Source organism: Orbicella franksi, chromosome 8, assembly GCF_964199315.1.
Source record: "Orbicella franksi chromosome 8, jaOrbFran1.1, whole genome shotgun sequence".
Lineage (NCBI taxonomy): Eukaryota > Metazoa > Cnidaria > Anthozoa > Scleractinia > Merulinidae > Orbicella > Orbicella franksi.
Genome location: NC_138152.1, coordinates 10,922,677 through 10,944,388, shown reverse-complemented (window position 1 = coordinate 10,944,388; position 21,712 = coordinate 10,922,677). Strand labels below are relative to the sequence as shown.

General features: G+C 39.1%; 1 protein-coding gene across 1 annotated transcript in view; it reads right to left on the bottom strand.

Moving 5' to 3' along the window:
* LOC145495875 (uncharacterized) overlaps positions 1 to 21,712 on the bottom strand; it is a 297,135-nt gene that overhangs the window by 5,948 nt on the left and 269,475 nt on the right. The window contains exons 4-12 of the mRNA XM_081475467.1: positions 21,234 to 21,323; positions 17,852 to 18,138; positions 16,139 to 16,235; positions 8,149 to 8,652; positions 6,667 to 7,088; positions 4,892 to 5,657; positions 4,252 to 4,363; positions 2,562 to 2,811; positions 1,083 to 1,874 (exon numbers count right to left, since the gene is read on the bottom strand). Of these exons, the coding sequence (XP_081331593.1) occupies positions 1,083 to 1,874; positions 2,562 to 2,811; positions 4,252 to 4,363; positions 4,892 to 5,657; positions 6,667 to 7,088; positions 8,149 to 8,652; positions 16,139 to 16,235; positions 17,852 to 18,138; positions 21,234 to 21,323 (3,320 nt within the window). The remainder of the gene's footprint in view (positions 1 to 1,082; positions 1,875 to 2,561; positions 2,812 to 4,251; positions 4,364 to 4,891; positions 5,658 to 6,666; positions 7,089 to 8,148; positions 8,653 to 16,138; positions 16,236 to 17,851; positions 18,139 to 21,233; positions 21,324 to 21,712) is intronic.

Below are 21,712 nucleotides of genomic sequence, written 5' to 3'. Positions count from 1 at the left end.
TACCTTTTGCGTTTGTTTTGTAACACCCACGCTGAACTACGATGTCAACCACTAGTGTCATTAACCGCGCGGCCATGGGCCGAGCGCGGTTCTTGGTTTACAGGGGGCTTATTTTTAACCGCGCGCGGTTCATGTTCTACCCGGGGTTTATTTTTTGTTTTGTCGGTGCCAAGCGCAGACCTCCGCTCGGCCAAATTTCGAATCACGCAACTTATGATGTTTGTTCGCCAAAAGCTGTTAAAACATTACTGACTGAAAATTTTATGAATATTCTACTCTTCATTTGGTAAAGAATATATCGCCTTTTTGTGTTATTGAAGCGCTTGATTTAAAGTGAGTATTGAATACACAAAAAGCAATTACGTCATTCATGGAATGTGTGGACGCTGCAACTTTCTCTTGGGCAGCGTGTTGATTAAGATCGTGCTTGTTTCAAACTTTTATTTCGCCAGGAGCGATAAACAGTGATCTAACTGTAATTTTCCGGGTATTTTTCGTGTTTTTTAGACAAGAGAAGTCAGCTGTCGTGCTGTTTTATTGAAGTGAGTTCAGAGATCGGAAGGAAAATTAAATATTTGCCAGCCAGGCAAAGAACGTGTCAGAATGTGCAAGGATATTACGTCATGGGTAGGGAAATAACCAACATACTAAAGATAGCCGTGGATTACGTAATTCTTGAATTATGTGACTCGTGTGACTACTTTGATAGCCCTTTACTTATTGTAAGACCAATTACATTTAATCGTGACTTTTAAGAAAGCAAGCTGTTGTTAATAGTGTTATTATTGTAACGTTGGTAACGTTTATGCCCATACATATCCCGAAGAAAGTTCCAGATTAAGACCATTACGTCATCGGAGATTTCACAAAGGCTAAGAGCGATGGTGCAATAATACAGTTTGTGTTGATCAAGTGATGTGTTGTCTACAGTAATCAATGAATCATCAAAGACTGCTTTAAAATGTACACTGCATTGCGACTGTAGTGCTAACAAAACAGTAAATTCTAAAAGCGCGGTTATAAGATCTAAAAGATCTTCTTGTTACTTGTGAAATACATTACGTTTCATTCATAAATCATACCTGGCTTGTTCTTTGTGGGTACCACTTTTCCAGACCACGAACTGTGAGTACCATGTCACTGATGCTTTTCATGCAGATCAAGCGTTCTCCTTCTTTTATTTCAAGAAGGTGCAAACAATCTTCGTGTGTGCACAAGGTCTGACTGTGGTTTGCACACACTTGACTTCTCTGCAGACAGTAGGGGCATGCAACACAGAACTCGTACCGCAGATTACCAAGGTACTGAAACTGCTTCAACAAATCTTGTAAAGTGACTTCCACAAACGATCGCACACTTCTTGCTGTTTCTGGCGATGTCGAAACTGGAACTGCTTCCTCTTCAGCTCTCTGTTTGAGGGAAATCTTGATGAACTTCTTTTTGCAAATCAGAATCATATCATGTATTATTTGCCGACCAACAACAAGCCAAGCTCCATCTCGGTACAGGTTTGGGGGTTGTACGGATCCAATCTTGGAACACCAAGATATCGATCTTGAAACAAACTGAGAGAAGAATCCATGCGGAACAAAACCATCCACAAAGTGAAGATACAACGGGCAGGGATCGGTGGGCGATGGCTCCAGTTTAGCAAGGTCTTCAGGTGGCGACTTAAGCTGAGCGGGTACAAAATACTTCACATTACTTGGCGAAGCTGAGAACTTGGCGATCAAACCAAATCGCTCCATCATGTGTAAGATGTCTTCCTTGACGAGGCCTTGCTGAATGAATTTGGAAAAGACACGATCAACAAGTTCCATGCTGAGGACACCGCTTGTTTCTACCTCCAACCAGTGCTTAGATTCTACGGGATCCTAACAGCAAACAAAACACACTTACGTTGCACAATTCCTTTTGGATGAAGCAAAGGAAACTTTGTAAAAACGAAGCTCAACATGTCACGAACATGTGACAAGAGAAAATCTGAGTCCCCGACGGCATTTGAACCCATTACCTCCAAGTTATCAGCTGAGTGCTATATATCTGACCTATGGCGAAACTCATGGTTAGCGAGGCCATAATTATACTAGAATTCTAAGGGATTATTTTTATAACCCTGCTGGACCTTGCGTTCTGTAATTTGTCTCATCTATGTTCACTAGCATCGGTAAAAGACCAAGAGAAAAGAAACGGAAATCGCCTCTCGTAAAGAGTTTCGTCACTGAGGTATGATGTATCTTAAGACTTCAGCCCGCATTTTACAGGTCCGTCTTTCATAATCTTCCTTAACTATCCCGGCAGCATTTTGGTTTTACCACGTCTAAGCTATTACTTTGAGACTTACTTTCTTTGAACGTAGTTTTAATTTATGGTAAATAGCTACTTTAGTAACTCACACCTCTAATGCCCTTGCCTTCGGCCAGAGGAACAGACCTCATTTAAAAGCTGTCCTCAATAAATATATACGTAGGTCCACATAACCAGGAGTTTGCTTGCATAATATGCTAGGCGTTTCGTATAGAAGATAGGCTTTTTAAATGCTAAGCATAACGTCTTCGTACCGCTTTGTTGAAGGGTGGTATGGTTATCAGCATCTTGAATAGCTCAATTAACCATTGCGCCTTCAGTATGACTGTGCTGCGGTGCTTTACAATCATTCCGAGGTCATGATAAAAATGTAGCATGGCGTAGAACTGGTCTTCATCCTCGATAAAGCACACTTCTTTGGCATACATTTGAAGTCGTTCCACATTCATATGATACACATTCTCAGCTACCAACGCTTCAACGACCTTTTCGAAGTTGAACCACCTAAAGAACAATCAAACAAAAATAACTAATCAGCTTAAAACAGTATTCAAGTATTAAACATCTACCCCTTAAAATTTTTAAAAACAAAGTTAAACATAACATCTTACGACGACATTGCCAACATTCACCTGAAACTTACTAGTCACTTATTTATTGCTAATTTACTTTATTCCTAGGTATTTAGTGATTTAGTGATTTGTTCCCGCCGCTTACTTATTTATTTATATTTTTCATTTTTCCCTTATTTTGTCTCCTTACTGCCCCCCCTCACCCCCCTGAAGCTATAATGCCAACCAACTTCTTCATATAAAATAATTAATACTATTTCATTTCACTCAACTCGATTAGCTTTTAGTTATTCTGAGTCAATTTAACTAATTTTCTGTTTCAATCATCTTTTTTTTGTAACGAAGAGTTTTTATAGTCTGGTAATAAGGTGTATGCTGTATTGAAATCTCCTAACCGAAGAAAAAAGATGACATTCCAAAACATTAGAAAATTCCATGAATGGGATAATTGATAGTTCCCATAGGAAAATTTCACAGAAAAAAGCTTGGGAAATGCTATATGTTATCAAGATGACATACAAATGGAAAATTCCCATCGAAAGATTTTTACGGATATTTTCCCTGTAAAATTCGAAAGAAGGTACATGAAAAATCCCCAAGTAATACTTCATAGAAATTTTAAGTTTAATCAAATGTAAGACATGGCTCGTCAGAAATCCTAGTTTCTCGATAAGAACACGCATTTCTTTTTTATTAAATTCATTGGAGGGTAATTTCTTGCTTCTCTCCACTTATATAGCCTAAATACTCTCCTCGATGTTTCAATGAATGCAGTTACAAATAAAGTATATACGTTCCAAACTCTCTTTCCAAGGATAGTATCATATTTTTCATATTAAATGTTGGTTCTCTAAGATAGAGTTGTAAATAAGCCCTTCCAGCATTTATTTGAGGTGTAGTATTAGGTTAAGCTCTAACGGTCAAATATATGGCTGTCCAAAATGATAAACAAAAACCTTCGCTAATAAACTCAAGACTAAAAAAATGCAGTGAAAACTAAATGCCGGGTCTACGTACAAGGCCAAGTTTGAAATGAACGCCACAACGTTTAATCGAGAAAATACGGTCAGTACACAGTAATGAAAAGATTGAGGGAAAATGGAAACCCTAGTTGTGCTGATGTGATAAAATGACTGCAGACAGACAGATCCTAAATTTACTACACTACAGGTGTGTAGAACTATGAAGTGCACGAATTGGTATAATGAAATACATAAAAAGAAAGAGACATTCGCAACCAATTTAGTTGCAAAGAAACCCAAAAAGGTCTCAATGGGAGACCATAGCAACTGAATCCCTTTTACAGGCCTCTTGTGCAACTGTTGTTATCGCAAAGGTCTGAATATCTCTTTCTCTTGCGATATCACTTTACTTGACTGGTATCTTCTTCCCCATGTATGGCTCCTTCCTCAAAACATCCATGATTTTGGTCCGAAGAGCATGAATTCCATCATTACTAGCAACATCAGTGTCACTGCCTCGCCCTGTAAATTACAAATGGCAACAAGCTGTAAAGCATCCAAACGAAGTTAATCGTCAAGTCCTAGGTGAATGGCAGTTGTTACAGATGAGCTCTTATTACCTGTGTCTTCTCTACACACGTTTGCTGATTTGTGCCACTTTCTGCTAGAATTCGAAAGCATGGCTCAGGAAAGATATCATTAAACAAACATACTCTCAAATTAATTGCTCCTTAAACGAAAACAAAAATAAACCTTTTGAGGTACCTTTGGCAGAGGATGTAAACAATGTAAATCTTTCCATGGCTATCTGTACCGCAATACATATTCAAACTGCTCCCTCCATACAAAACAACGTCAATTCTAAGAAAGGCATGGCCAGTATTTGAAGAGATCCTCGGTTTTACCAATTTGCTTTACTGATGGATTTCATGAATAAACCAAATGCAGACTTCAACCTGAGTTAGGTAATAGTCATGTATAAAATGTCTGTTCATTGTAAGCTGAAATGTTTTATTTCAATCAATGATCCAACACAACAAAATCGTTTACCTGCCTGTCGTTTACGCCTTTGCGCAGGCTTGACAAACAAATTCCTCATCTTGCGTAACAATGACTTATCGCCCAGCGTGTTGTCAATGCTGAAGAATGGCCGGATAACATGCCTCTCGTATTCCTTACCAGATATTCCCTGCTGTATCTTTGATGTCGTAGCCTCGATATCCTCGAATGGTTTATCAGCATGTGTGCCAACAATGAACACTGGAGGTCGGAGATAGGGCAGCATGTCGCCTGCGTTGCCAACCATTTCCTCTTCTGTTGGTCTGATACTGTGGATTGTTACCAGCCATGACAGCAAATTCTCCAGATTTGTTTCGTTGTTTGGGTTTTCCAAAAATTTATCACGTGTTCCTTGTCGAACACAGGGCTGGGCTGGGGCGTCTAGTGCCTTGCTAAGGTTGTGCACCAGGACATACACTGCTCGTGATGACAGGAACACAGGATGAGAAGCGTAGTACAGGTGCTGTCCGGCAAAATCCCACAAATCTACAGTAACTATGGTTTCTCTTTTGTCAGCAGCATTTTCAGCGTCACCATGCACACCTTCAAGCATGTCCTTCAACCGCTGATACGCATGTTTTGTGACGTCATCTGGAGGCGAGGTTGCATCCATCATTAATGTTGAATTTTTACTTGAACTTACACTGCTGTCATCTGGAGGGTCTTCAACGGTAGTCTTTGTTACAGCTTGCACTCGCATTTCACTCTCTGGCGGGGAAATGGTCGAGTTCTTGAGATTGCCAACATTTTCAGGAACCTAAAATGGAGTTTTTAAAATAGGAAGCATTTTCGTTTCATTAGGACCTGCTTATTCCAGTATCTATAATTACATCTGAGAAATACTGTAGGAGTACTTAGAAAGAACTGTCACATTTTTGCCCACAAGGACTCACCTTGCATAATCTCGCCCCTCAAGACAAATTTTCTAGCCCAAGTTTATTCAAATATTTTTTGCACGCCACTTATTTTACTTTACTGGACACTACCTATGATATTGACATGCCCTGCTCCTGGTTCCTCTTCCGTAACTGCCCTTGCCACCGCTCTTAATTTTCTGTGACTAATATTATCCGCATCTTGTCTTAAACTATTGTAATTAATTAGATTTAACTATAATTTTTAACTATAAGTAATTATTAGATTTCATTGTAATTTTTATCAAATTTAAGATTTTCTATCACCATTCTTACTAGCTTCTAGGGTTGCGCCTCGCATGGGTAACTTTATTTTCCCGTTCGCGCAATCCCTATTGGTCCTTTTCTTCTTTTAATTATATTGTAATTTTGTGACCAATAAAGTTGATAGACAAAGACAATTTAAATGAGTCAGCTTTATCTATCTAATCTGACTACAATTCGATCAAAGCCCAAATATTGTGTATACTACCTCCTTTTCTACGTATCGTAATCCTATGTTTAAAAAATGCCTAGTTTTATGCTCTTAGAAGATAGGCACACGAGTCTCATGCTGTGGCGCCATACAACAGTTCAACCGTGCTATGTTGCCTGGGTGTGGAATCAAAGTAAGTGGCAAATAAGTCAAACAGGAAGTAGCTATCAGTCCTGTCTGGGACGTTACTCTTGGCCTGTCAGTGTTACTCAGTACTTTTATACACTGATCACTCCTTAAACTCGCACACGTAGCTACTAATAACCTCCAGCCACCAAAAGAGGTTATGTATGGTCACTTTTAGTGTCGTTATATATTAACATCGACAATACCATTCACTTTTAAACTAGAGTCGCCCCAGGCTTTAACATACAAACCTGATTCATGTCAGAGCTGTTTGTGCCCAGCTCCATTGTTGATTCTTCACCCGTCAGTTCTAGCTTTGATTCCATTCCGGAATCTTCCTTTACTTCATTGACTATCCAGTGATATTGTTTTTCAGCTAACATTCTTGATATGTCTTCAGAAAATTCCGCCAGACTTGGCTTATTCTCGCTAGTGGAATTCCAGGTTTTTACTTGTTCGACTTCAATCTCGCAGACTGAAGGATCAACTTCGATTCCCTCAGTGCTCTCTTCTTTAGGGTTAAATGGCAAACCTAAGAGAGACTTCTTCAAACTTGTTTTGCCAGCACGATCCTGGCCGACCAATAATACTCTACCACGGTAAACATTCACAGATCCATCCTTCAGCGCTTCTTCATAGAGCAGCTTTGCAAAACCTCCTTTCGCTTGTATTTCTGCAGGAGTGTAATTGTAGGAAAATGCAGTGATGTTTGTGGGCTTATTTATTACGCATGCATGTTTGTCAGCTTATGCATTATGCGTGCATAAGGAGGACGAGGAGAAGGGGGAGGAGAAGGAGGAGGAGGAGCAGGAGCAGGAAGAGCAGGAGGAGCAGGAGGAAGAGGAGGAAGAGGAGGAGGAGGAGGAGGAGGAGGAGGAGGAGGAGGAGGAGGAGGAGGAGGAGGAGGAGGAGGAAATGCCCACACCAGGATTTGCACCGCAAACCCTTTCATCCGACTTCCAATTCCCTGACTGAATCCTTACCACTGCGCCACCCTGTTATAATTCATTAATTGTGAGGGAATACAGTCGTAAGTTAAAGAGAAAAAAGAAAAGAAGTAGAAAGAGTTGAACTCATAGCCTCCCGCTCACAAGGCAGATATCGTCTCCACTGCGCCACACTGACAACTATAATATTATGGCGAAAATATTGAATTAATCGTTTTTTACCGAAGCTCTGGGTAGTTAAAAAAGCAGGCTCAATTACGTTCCTAGCACAAACCTCATTTATTCTTGTACTTTTATCTTTCTAGTAATTGCCTAATCGTAAGACTACAATACTTCAACCCAATGAATAAAACTAGCTATAAGCACACAAGTGCGCATTGCGGACCTATTTTTCTGATTGCGAAGGCTCTATATAAGGGAATTATTTTAAATTGGTTGTTGTTGCATACTTCAATCACAGAGGTTTGCAAGTGACCGGAAAGTAACAAATAAGCACAATCTGCGATCATGATCGTGCATCTCATTCGTAAAATTCTAACATCTACATCTACATTTATTTAGTTGATAAAGTCCCGCAAGACATCACTTTAAGGCTTAGGAAACTAAAACAAATTAAAGAAATAACACTGAGGTTGAGGCAATAAACAATTTCTTTTGTTTTAGTAAGGTTTTTCAGAATTGACCCACTACCACTAACTTTAAGAAGTATGCAGCCATACCAGTTCTATGCTAGACCATGATGCACCAGTGCATGAAATAAGGTAAATGGTCCTATTTAATGCTAACCTGCAATGTCTATTGACATCCTTTGTGGTTTCAAATCCATTAGCATCATGAGCCGTTCAATTTCTTCAAACGTCAAGGGGTTACCTGTCACGGAGAGCTTTTTAAGACGATGTAAGTCCACGATATATTTACAGAGTTTTTTCATTTTGTTGTTCCTCAATTCCAGCTCCTCTAGATTTTTCAAATTTTTCATATTTTCCGGTAGTGTTGAGAGTTCATTGTCATTCACAAACAAGTGCGTCAGGTTGATCAGAGTAACAACAACTTCAGGAAACTGTGTTAGCTTGTTGTGGTTCAAATTCAGCTTTGTAAGGTTTGACAGGTTACTTGTACAACGTGGTAACTTTGCGAGCTCATTGTGTGAAAGGTTCAGTATTTCCACTTCCGTCATCAGTTCTGTAACAGCGTATGAAATCGTTAACAATCTCTTCCCTTCCAGATTTAAAGCCTTGCTATCTTTTCGAATTGTCTCCGTTAAAGTACGTTCCATCTCCAACTGGTCCGCTGCAAAAAAAGTAATAATAACTTCTCATTCAGTTGTTTTAGATAAAGGTTATTTTTTTCAATTTAGGACTCAGCTGTCTCTGGTGTGCGGTATCAAAACTGCAAAACCGAAACATGCGTTGTCAATTATGCCTCAGTACTATTTAAATCCTTACTGAACACGAGGAAACCATGTCAGCGGTTTAAGCTTAAGCAGCAGAATATTACAAGCAAGTGAGCGGCACCAGCAATGTGGTGTTCGCCAAAGATATGGAACACTTCATTGCCTATTTGTATTTCAGCGACCCAGGACAAGTATCAGACTTAACGATGCTTTTCACATCAGAGCCTTACAACAATGACTCCTCACCATCAATCCAAAGAATATCTGAAGGAATCGGAGAAATGGTACGAACAAAGCAGTCTTAGAAAACTTTGTTGAGGTTAAGGACGCAGGATAAGGATACGTTTAACGCTACACTTTTCGCCAACTTACAAAAGATCTGGAGCACAGACGTAAGTCAAGAGTGGTACAACTTTAAAAGTCACAGGCTAGGCCCTACTGACATTTTAAAATTCGGCTAGTGACATACCTTGCATACAGTGGCTGCGCCCGCAGTGCGAGCGTCAGTCAAAAACAAGCTGCTCTTATAATAGTCTTTTTCTTCGCAGTTAACAAAAATAGAGAGAATGCTAAAGTTGCTTTGGTCTCTTCTCATAACTTCACGCGAGCACTCTGAGTTTAAGGTATCAGTATACCCCACAATTGACCACTTTTCAAAAAAATCGTTTCTCGCTTTTTCAGATAGATCTTTTTGCGATCTTTCATTGAAAAAATTTCTATGAAAAAAGATTGATTCTACGCAGTTATAAACAAAAAACGTTTCTTTACATAATTACCTCTAACTGATAGCTGTCAACGGGTTGTTACGAGAAGTACGTTAAAAAGTTACGTGACAGATTGCTGCGTAGTACGATTGCCTAACGTTTGTGTTTGGTTGTCGACGAGCTGTTCTGAGTGTTATCCATTTGTAGATTGTTAATTTGAGCTTAAATATGTCGTCGAAGAAACGCAAAAGATCGTGTCCATTTGCAAGTGCGAAGAAATCACCACACGGCAAAATGCAGAAAAAGGCAGAAATGTTTCAAAAACAATCGATCAGAATTGGGCTGATGCGTTAGCTGGCTAGCTACAAAGGTTCCTGCTTCGAGCAGGAGAAGTTGCTTGCACTGAACGAGGAAAATATTGGACATTCTCTGAGCGATACTTCGGCGGCGCTTTCGCCGTTCGAAGCGGTAACGGTAACATCTCAACTCAATCGGTATTTCGTGGGTTTCCTTTACGTTGCTTACGAGTGCCCTCTTTCATTGCCTATGTCATCTCGAAACTAATGCGTTTTACAGATCGAAAAGAAGAAACAGAAGCGAAAAATATTTTCTTACTAACCTGGGAGCACGAGCGGTGGAATTCAGATCTTGCAAAGGATATTTCCCGCCGGAAGCAACATTCGAGGGGTAACTCGAAAACACGGATCCCCGGTCGGCGGATCCCCACTACGGACCGGGTCCGCGGACTACCCATGGACCGGTCCACGTACTTCTCCTACTGGCCCCCTCTACAGACCACCCCCAAAAATAGAATAAAAATAATAATTAATTACTATCCAACTGCAGCAAATAGCATCCAAATAGCAGTAAAAATATACAGCGATATTGTAGTTATTTGTACAGTTGAAAACCTGTTTGCCGTGCAGGTCGGCGCGCGCACGCAAAACTGTCACACTCTTCCTCTTTTCAGTGATAAATTTATTGACTACAGCAGTTGGATTATCAATCTCTTATTAGATGTTTTGGTGTGTAGTATCGCTTTATATTTTTACTCATTGTCTGTTAGATAACTCGTGCCGACGAAATTTCGAACGTTACATTGTGCAAATGTAACCGACTTCGGTTCAGGCTCGGGCGCAAGTTATATCATTACACGTTGCCTTTTCTTTGGCTATGCAGTATATGAAAGACCGGGAAGCCTCCGGGAGCCTCGAAATTTGTGCTCTTTCCCCTCTCCCATTTTGTTTAGCCCATTCTCCCATGGGTTCGTGAACTCGTTCCAGGCTTCACAATTTGCTCAGCGAAATTACAGAAACAAACAAGCTTAAACAAGTTAAAAACACATCTTACATCACTAGATTGAGCCACGAATGGAAAGTAAGAACTTTCATTCTTTTTGTCATCGGCATGTCACATTGAAAACAGCTTTTTAGCATTTTTTCCCCTTTTTTGGGCAGGGGGGGGTGGGTGTAAAAAGTTCAAGGCTGTTACATTTGCACAGTGTAACACTCAAAATTTCACCGACACGAGTAATCTATTAGACAACACTATTTTGGGGTGGTCGGTAGAGGGGGTGCGTAGGGGTAGTCCAAGGACAGGTCCGCAGTGTAGTCTGCGGACCCGGTCCGTAGGGGGTCCGCGGACGGGGGGTCAGTGTTTTCGGGTTACCCACATTTGATCCCGCTTTGTAATTGAACTCTCTTGCTTAAGTAAAATTAGCCTTCACTTTATCGATCAACGCGTCATTATTTTCACACGTTTGTGTAATTATCTCATTACACCGGAAGAGCGCCCTAAAGTATATTTTCCTTCGTATCGCGAAACAAAAATTTCAGCGAGTGAAGCACACCTTTTGAGTTCGTTTTTGGCGAGTTTTAAACGTTTTTCGCTGAAATTTGGAGAGAATGTTGCCCGAAAATCAGGCAAAAAACAAACGATGTTGGAGAATTTTTAGTTTTTGCTTCTTTCAAAAGTTATAGCTATTTTAGTGAAGAAAACCTATGTTTTATCAACTTCAAAGTTTAACTGCGTGTCAAACCAAACCAGACAAGTAATCAAATTTCCCGACACCGTTTTTCAGAGAGAGGAAGAAAAGAAGACATAGTGATGTTCATCGCGTCCTCTCGCTCAAACGCGATCGAAAACGAACTTCATTAGTGAACCTCTGTACTTGGGGAAATAGAGCGCTATATTCGGAAAAACATTATTTTTTTATTATCTTAATAAATATACCTTCGTAATCTACAATTCTTAAACTTTCAGAAAATATATACTTTACTGGGGTTTTCGTCAAATGTCCGACCGTAAAGCGGCGCAAACGAATGATGGTCATTTGGGGTATACTGATACATTAATTTGACGAGGAGCAACATATTTTACTCAAAATAGCACAACTAATATGCTACCTGGCGACACTCGGCGAGTGAAGAGCGAGTCGCCGGACGTGCCAGGGGAAACTGATTTTCAGCGCTAAGTTAAAATCTTGGAGACAAAATTTTTCATATTTTTCACTCGTTACAATCTGCTGTGGCTTTCGAAGTTATAGTTTTCTTTATGGTGATATTCAACACTGTCTCTAGTGAGAAAAATTTCCAGACTTCAAAGCCTTTCCTGTTAACAAACATTGACATCGACAATAGTTTTCCCCGGCCCTACTGAATCCTGATTGGTCAATTCAAATTAATAAAATAAATCACTTTATTAACGTGTAAAAGTCTTTAGCACTACTGTGCCAATTAACGACACTGAAATGAATTAACAAATATTGCAAATTGAACAGAAACATGTTAAATATCCAAACTGGCGGGAGACTGAGCAGTTGGCTATTTACAAAGCGTGGAGGAGTTGAATCTGGGACCATCAAACACAAATCCATCTAGTGGCAGGGAGGAGATTTGAACCCGGGACCTCCGGACTACAAAAAAAGTGCCAACTTACTTCACGCCAACTTCACGTCCTGAACTAATAACAAATGAGCAGGAACAAGTTTTAACCGATTTGAAAGCGAATTGGTGTCCTGACAGACTATTAAGGAAGTGTCTCAACCATAAAGCAAACCCAGACAGTCACAGGAGAGGCCACTGGGGTTTGCGATACTTCCTTATGTTAAGGGTGCATCTAATCGTTTGGGTTGCGTCCTCCAAAAATTTCACATTTCACTAACTTATACACCGCTAAGAACATTACCTCATAAAACGCCCAAGGACCGACCAACGATCAACCAAGTCCTAGGGATCGTATACAAAGTGAGGTGCTATGGCTGCTTCTTCGCCTAGATTATGGAGAGTACTTGAAAGCGCTCGTGAAGCTCGTAAGGAGCAAAACATGCGAGCAACAGCGATTCAGCAAATAAACAACATACTGAGTCTAGGGATAAACAACTGTCATTTGTGTGTGTGTGTGTGTGAAAATACATTCTTTATTGATACACATAAACCTATATACAGTACAATGCAATAAACTACAATTTTAACAGTTGCAAAATTAATACATTTACAAGCTATAGTAAATAAAAATAAAGAGTGATTTAATATTAATCATAATGACTTAACCAGAGTAGACCAAAGCTGGAGCATCATTGCATGTAAATTTTTATCTAAATTTTCTAGCCTGTACTTAGAGGAGATTTTGCTGACAAAATCTGTGATGAGAAGAGAATTATTGTGTAACTTATTTGTATAAATAAAATAGCGAGCAAAAAGCATAGTGAAGTTAAATTTTTTCAATAGTTCTTTATTGGCAGGATTGGAAAAAAATCCCAAATAAATATTCTTGACTTGAAGGTTTGAACGAAGAGTTATTACAGTTGTTGAACCATTGCACCACTTTTGACAAGAAATCTTTAGTAAAAAGACAGTCTGAAAAGGTATGGTCTATCGAATCTAGTTCTCCACAATATGGGCATTCACTGTCGTCTTTGATACCAAATCTAAAGAGCTCTTTTTTTAGTTACAACGATTCGATGGAGAAATTTGAAGTGAAATTCCCTCAGCTTATTTTCTCTGGAAACCTGTTTAATCGATATAAATTTTTTTCCCGTTGTTTTGTACATATTGGCATAGATTTACTCCATTTAGTTGGTCCAGCATGTGGACCATTATTAACTAGCTTGTTCAATAACCAGTAGAAATCCTTTACCTTCGCAGTTTCAAAGTTTACCTTCGTTGAACTATCAAGATCGAAAATTGAGTGGTTTTGTAGAAAGATGCTCTTGGAGAACGGTTCCAAGTTATTGTTCTTTGTCTTGGCCAGTAAGCTGTCCGGAATAGCACTCCTAACTTGATAGTAATTCAAGAAGTTAGTTTTACATTTATATTTCTCTTTTAAGGCTTGGTATGACAGTAGCTGACCTTGTTCATCTAACAGGTCACTTATCAAAATAATCCCTTTTGAAAACCACTCTTGGATGAAAAAAGGCTTGCCGTCTATTAATATTTCCCGGTTATCAAATAAAACTGTTTGGCCCAGATTATAATTATACAGAGTTTTAAGATCATCGAAGAAGGAGAGCATGTCCTTATAAAAGGTAGGTAATTTCGAATTAAGGAAAATCACATCATAATTACAGCGCAGTAGAAAGTTTAAGCCACCTAGCCTTCTTAGGAAAAAATCGGGTACTGAATTCCAATTCGAGTTTGCATGTTTCAGCAGACGAGGTATCCATGCCAAACGCATGGCCTTTAACATTAGACCTACATCGGTCATACGAATACCACCTTTATCGCAATCTTGGTAAAGGCCTTCTCTTTTAATTTTGTCCTTTTTCTTGTTCCAAAGGAAACTAAAAGAGTTTCCTTTTAACAGTTGTGATAGTATCTTTTGGCACATTGGTGTTAGAGGCTGAATACAGAATTTGCGACAATCCTAAAAATTTAATAATCAAAACTTTCTCAAATAAGGTGAGACTCCTTGAGCTCCACATATCGAGGTGAGTTTGGAGTTTTTGAGTTTTTAAGTTGAAATTGTAGTGATCGTTGTTTTTGTCGTCGTAAGAGAAGTATATTCCCAGAATTTTAACAGGATCGCGTGGCCATGACAGTTGCAACGGTGTCGTTCTGTTATTGCGCCATTTACCCAACCAAAGTGCCTTGGTCTTTTGACATTGAGTTTTAAATCAGAAACAGGGGCAAAGTCGTTAACTAAACAGAGGGCATTGTCAACAGAGGTAATATCTTCGCAAAAGAGGTTAGTATCACCTGCAAATTGGCTCACTTTAACTTCATTTCCATAAATATTTATTCCTTTAACCAGCTTACTCTGGCGGATTTTATTGGATAGTATTTCCGCACCCAAAATAAAAAGAAATGGTGACAGGGGGCAGTCTTGTCGGACACCCCTTGTTGGCTTAAACCAATTCGTCGGAAACCCGTTGTTAAGAACTGCACTTTCAACATCAGTGTAAAAGATGCTAGTCCACCGCTTTACGCTTTCCCCGAAATTAAAAAGATTTAAAACGCTTTTTATGAATGGCCATTCCAAAGTGTCAAATGCTTTTCTGAAGTCAAGAGAGACCAAGACCCGCGTTAAATCCTCATTCTTAGTGTATTCGAGAACATCACTGATGAGTCTTAAATTCTCACCTATATATCGCTCTTTCATGAAGCCTGTCGGATCTGGGTGTTCAAGTTTTGGAAAAATTGTCTCAATCCGTCTAGCTATGGCTTTCGATGCAATTTTATAATCTGTATTTAACAGTGTTATTGGTCTCCAATTCTGAAGATCTAACAGATCCGAATCAACCTTGGGAATAAGAGTAATTACTCCACGGCGTTGTGAGATAGACAATTTCCCAACTTCATAAGCCGCGTTTAGGCTTTCCAATAGATAACTCCCTACTGAATCGAAAAAGTATTTATAAAATTCTACAGTGAAGCCATCCTCACCTGGCGATTTGTTTTCCTGAAATAGTTCTCGTACTCTTTAGCATTCATCGAGTGTCAGAGGGCCTTCTATTTCTTCTCTGTCTTCATCCGAGAGTTTTGGAAAGATTAGATTTCTGATAAAGAGGTCAAATTGTTCTTGTGACGTGGATATTTCAGAGGAGTACAGGTCCTCATAAAATTCCTGGATGACTTTCAGGATTTCCTTTTCTTCTCTTATCTCTACTCCGTCCTGTTTTCTGAGTTCGTTGATGGTCTTTCTGTTGTAGTTTCTTTTTTCCAACTTGAAAAAGTATTTAGTGGGTTTTTCCCCTTTTTCTATCCACTTACATTTAGATCGAAACATTGCAGCCTTTCCTTTGCGATCATATATTGAATGAAGCTCTGTCTTTAAAGCTTCGTATTCATTTAAAGTGGTATTAATGTTCAGCAGGTTATTACTCAAGTCGCCTGGAAATTTCAGTTTCCCTTTTGGAAAGTGCTCTTGATTTTTGTTTTGCAAATGAAACAGACTTCTCTCTTATTTCCATTTTCATAACAACTGATAGATGCTCGGGTCTTCGAACGAGGTGTGACCGAATACCACAAGAGGAGTTACATGTAGGAGTTAGGGCAACGATGACGTTAACGATGGTAAAACGTTCCCTCGGGCGTACGCATCTCTAATTCAAATTAAAAACGACAGCACACAGGTTTGTAGCACAAGCAGTAACGAACCTTTTAACATTGTAGCTACGATGAAGGTGAACAAAAATTACCAAAAATTTAGTAAAACAAAAACAGATCGGTTTTTAACTCACCTACTGTTAAGAACAACTTTTCCACATTCTCACCGGTTAATGCTGACACTTCCATAAATAGATCCACATCATTGTCATGTGCACAAGACTGACCATCCTACACAGTCAAATTCAAGAAACAAAACCCTGTTCAATGAGCTGAACCTGTAGTTTCAGTAGCCTAGGAGGGAAACTGGATTTACACAGGTACACTGTACACAGATAACCACAGGGCGCCGTTTGTAATGATCAATTATTTATTCTACTTTTGGTCGTTTATATTTTCGTGATAGCTTGGTTTATTTATGATTATTCATTACTGACCACCCATTCACAAATAGGTAACGAATCCTGCAATCTGATTGGTTTTCAACGCGGTCCGGATTTTTCTAAATCTCTACCCACGGTCTTAAACTTTTGTCTTCCACTTTACAAGATAAGGAAAAATAAATAAGTTATTTAACGGCTTACAGTCGGTCCGTATGGTGAAAATCTGTGACCTCGGCCTTGAAAATGCTGCCCCACGCCGAAAATGCTGTCCTTTGCTACTTGAATAACGATCAATAGATTATAAGAAAAAACTCTTCCCTGATGATGGTGTATCAGTTCTTCAACAGATATGGCTTCTCTAATTGCTCTCGTAACGGCTGTACACAACCTCGCATTCTGACCTGATCCGTACGCCATATTTACTCAACCGCGGAGATCAAACTCTACGCAAACACTAAGCGCCTTCTTTATGTTACAATACTGCTGGGCGACATTTGAGCCCATCGAGTTGACACTAAGGTTATTTCAAATAACCAATTTCATAAAATTGAATTTGGCTATTTGAAATAATAGCGTTAACATCGTTCAAAACGTAAACAGGACAGGCCAAAGGGTTGTTAGTTGTAAGATGCCCAAAAAAAAAGGTTCAGGGGATACGATGGTAAAAGTTTCAACACTGAAACGAAATAATGGTTTAATTCGTCAAATAAATATCCGAGTAACGACCTCAGTAACGCCACAATGGTGTTATCTAATAATTAATATAAGCAACACAAAACTGGTTCTGACAAATAACCAAATAATGCAAGATTGGTTTTATCAAATAACTAAATAACGCAACATTGGTTTTATCAAAAAACAAAACCATATAAGAATGGTTTTATGACAAACCAATACAAAGATGAATCGTTTTATGAAATAACCAAATGTTGTACGTTGGGTTTTAACAAATAACCAATTGTAGTAAAACCTTTTTTTGTGTGAAAAGGGACGGTCAGTAGTGAATTATGATAAAAAAAAAAAAACCAACACTAATTTTAAAAAAAACCAACGGATAAACACTGAGATCAATCGAAAAACGACCGAAAAGTAAAATAAATGAAAAATTTACAAACGGTGCCTCATAGATAACTGGAAGCGAGCAAAATAAAACTCTGAGCAACGTCTAGCAAGTCATAGAGTTTATTGTGTGGAAGACCAAGAGGTGCGTGATGAAATTGAGAACTCTGTGTCTATATTTGCCGTGGCAGATCGCAGGTAGATATCCTGTAATGGAGCTTGATACCGATTAGCTAGCAAACTTATTAGAGTAAAAATCAGACCGAGGTAATGCAATGTATGTGCAAATTAATATAACGGATTTCCTCAAGAACTTGTATCCCTACGGTGTGACAGAATTGGATTTGATAATATAACTGCAGATTTTACACCTGACGTAAAGCTATGGCTACAAACACAAGTTACCTCAAACGTCACCTTCCTGTCGCTAACAAGATCTGCTTTGTTTCCTGCAAGTGCTTTGAAAATATTTGCAGTGAACTTCCTCCGACATTCGTCAAGGCATTGCCTTGCAATTCGAAGTGAATCTTGCTGTGTTATGTCATACACAATAATAACAGCATCCGCACTGATGTCGCCAACAGTATAGCCATTACCAAAATAATGCCATCTTCCAATGCCAAAAGTGTCTTCTATTCCAAGGAACACTGCTCTGTCATGATCGAGATAAACTGTCTTATACCAAGTGCAAACTAGAAACAGTTAAATTAAAGTGGAAAAGATCTAATAAGTCAATATTAATTCAACTCGTTATATAAAATATGGTGGGGTCAGAATATCTCATTAGTCGAGCTCGGAAGATATACTGAAGGAATATCGGCTCAAGATCGCGACAGTACAGACCGAGCGCAGTGAGGTCCATACCAAAAAATGAAATACCGATATTTTCCTAGTATGGTACCAAGCGTGAAACTTGGTTAATAAACGATTTACTAAAAATGTCATAATTACTCGGGCTTCCGTAGGAAAGCCCGAGTCTTAAAATGCTAGCGTTTTGGTCGCCAAAAGGGGGGTCATGGTCCCAGGCGTTCCATGCGTAGACCATGGAAACTGGGGACGAGAAAGGCGAGATTGCTCGTTCTTCGTGACAGAATGCGGTGTTTTGCGAAGAAAGTTTTGGCAAGAATCGCGCCTTATACATTCATTTCACATACAAAGATGTCGATCGTTTTCAGAAAGGGTCGGTCCACGAATTATATCGCTTGAAAACCAGCCAGGTAAGCAAAGTTCACGCTCGAAACGTTCTCGTGAGATAACAACTGAGAAGATTGCGGTATGAGTTCAATCTACGAAACACTGGCAAAAAATAGGTAGTCAATGACGGTACGTGGCTACTGCTGTTATTATTTAGAACATTGCAGTAACGCAAATCATATTGCAATAAAACGAGCTAAACAGGAAAACGTTTTTGGACTCGTAGCTCATTAAAAATATGCGACTTGTTTCTTGCACCGCGCAAAATATATCGATCTCCAAACTTGTAAAGATAAGACTTCCGGTAACTTGAATTAAATATCTTACCTCCAAGTTAGTTGGCTTTCTAGTAGGGTGCAAGAAAAAAAAATAACGTGTGAATTTAGAGGCACATTGTGCGGGAGAATTAAACCTTCGATTGTGCGGGGAATTGTGCAGGATTATTGACGAACCAATGTTCTTGCCAAGTCCTAAGGAAAATCTGCATTGACGTTAGTTTAGCCAGTTATTTCACCAGTAGTTCAAATATATTTAGCAGTCTTAGCAATCGCCAATTCTTTAAGAAAAACTTTGTCTGACTACAAAAGAAAATCATGTTGCGTGACATGAACTAGACGAGCATGAAACTAAAATAAATAGCAAAACAGAATGCCGCATCTTCCTTTCTAAATGAGAGTCCTTTTTAAAAATACTCCTGGCTTGATTAAATAAAAATATGTAGCTTGAATATTTCTTCATAAACTGTGTTAAGGGTCGCAAATTCTGGGAAGTTATCCGCAAAATACCCCGGGCAAAATACACAACTTGAAAGTTTATGCAAATTATGTGCAATGCAATTTGAGCCAAGTCACACTCACAGGACTGTTGTTTTCGCGAAGGAGTTTATCATGATTCGTTTTGGCTCTCTCGAAACGGATTATTCGCTCTCCAAAGGAGATATGACTCTTGAAAAGGGTTTAAGATCCCAACACGGCAAAGATGTTCAGCTACACAATTTACCCGGATCGCAACGACCAGCAAACAAACTTCGTACAATTTCTGCTAGCATGAGCAAAGTAATCGCCATAAATTGTAAAAAGACCTCGAAAATTCTTTGCAAACAACTTCCCAATCAATGCGTAGACAGCTGTGCTTCATTCTTGAACCAAAATGGTTTAAACTCACAACTTGCGATAGGATGAGGAGGATACTCAACGAAGCAACTTGAATAGTAAATATCTAAGCGGAACTCTTGTGCTAAAATATCCTGATTCTTTAATTTGCTTTTATTGTGTCCAATACGCGTTTTCGTATGGTGCTATTTGATACTGTGGTACGAAGCCCGAGTAAACGCTCTTACAGCGTCTAGTTGTTTAGAAAAAACCTCAAAAGGCAATATAGACTTCACTTTTGCGCATATCCTGATTGGGAGCTGACTTAGCGTTTACTCATGCCTGACACTAAACGACTGAAAATCAAACGCCTTTTGGGAAGCTTCGTGTCACTTGTTTTAGAGTGCGAGGAAATCTACTACCCAACCAAACAAGTGCAATTTAAGCGGACTTCACGGCAGAATGTCCTGTCACTTAATTCTTCGTAGCCGGCTACGCAGTACGCAGAAACTCATTAATTCAAACTGAAGTATATAATTTATTCGTGTTACAAATAAATTGCGCATACCCGTAGTCACCCATTTTCAGTGAAGGGCTCGATGTGGCAGGGTATTCTGCAGTTACTCCTGCAAGTGTAACGCTAGCTAAAGTAAACAGGAGCGCATTTTCACTTCCGGTAGTTTTACGAACACAATTCGATCTGACACAATCTGGCCCTTATTGACAGTTATTTTTTGTTTTGTTTTGTTTTGTTTTACACCTGTTTGCTTATTGTCAGAAAGTGCACATTATATGATAGTTTTGAATCGGCTCATTTCCATCTCGACTTTTTTTCATGTTAGAGTGGTATTTAGTTTTTTGAGACTTCAGCTTTTACGACCCTTTATCAAAAAGGGTTTTCTAAAATAGATTCCATTTCAGGGGCCTTTACGTGGCTCTGTAATTAAAGCCAACTTTAAGCTTAAATATGTTGTTATTTGCTCGAATTCATTTCACGGATTCAAATGATACAGAAGAGTCAAAAACCAGTCAACGCGAATCAGTTCCGTGTGATTTGTCTAGAGTGATTTGACCTGCTTCTGAGTTTAACCCAAGTAGCGTGATGCGATGATATGCTTTCATGCTGTTAATAGAATGTCAAGAAAACAGAATACAATCAGAATTGCGAAAAATCCTTACACAGGAATCTTCATTAGGATCGGAATGGGAAGAATCCTTACACAGGAATACAGCAAAAACCCTCCATATCCCCGTGTCCACGTGACTCTGGTCACGTAAGCGCGAGGCAAAACGGGGAAAAGTTGGAAGAAAACGATTAACAAGCTCTGACATGTAAGTTATTTCCTATAAACAGATAAGCCATAAGCGAAAATATGGAACAGCAATAAAACAATCTAATTGGTTAGTTTTGGTTACTGGCCTTGACTGGACTAACTTGGTCATGTAATAATTAAACTTACTCAGTTTAAATAATGCTGTTTAGAACTAAACATGCATCTCACCTTGAGTAGTGGGCCAAGTGTTAGAACTGAAACCAGCTCGTCCCTTAACATATCTATTAAACAAACATGTTTTTCCAACAGAAGAAGCACCTGTTCAGGAACAATTTAAAAGCTAAATTCAAAACTTAAAGGACAACGGGGGCTAGATATCTTATCATATTCTACTCAATCACTGAAAATTACGGAATTACTAAGATTTGTAGAAAACAGCAAAAGAAAGAGAGCTTTTCCTATAGCTACCAAAATGGAGGAGCAAAGCGAAAAGCCATGGCAGTTATTCAAAGTGCCCAACAGTTTCACAGTTCACCGGTAGGCCCCAGGCTACTGTAGTTTACACTGCATCACAGTTCCCTTAAACAAGATTACTGGTACTCTTCTTAGAGTTGGACACTAGTCCACAACAGGTAACTGCTTCCCCAAAGGCAGTTATCCAAAGTGCCCAACAGTTTGACAGTTCACCAGGCAGACTGGTACACATG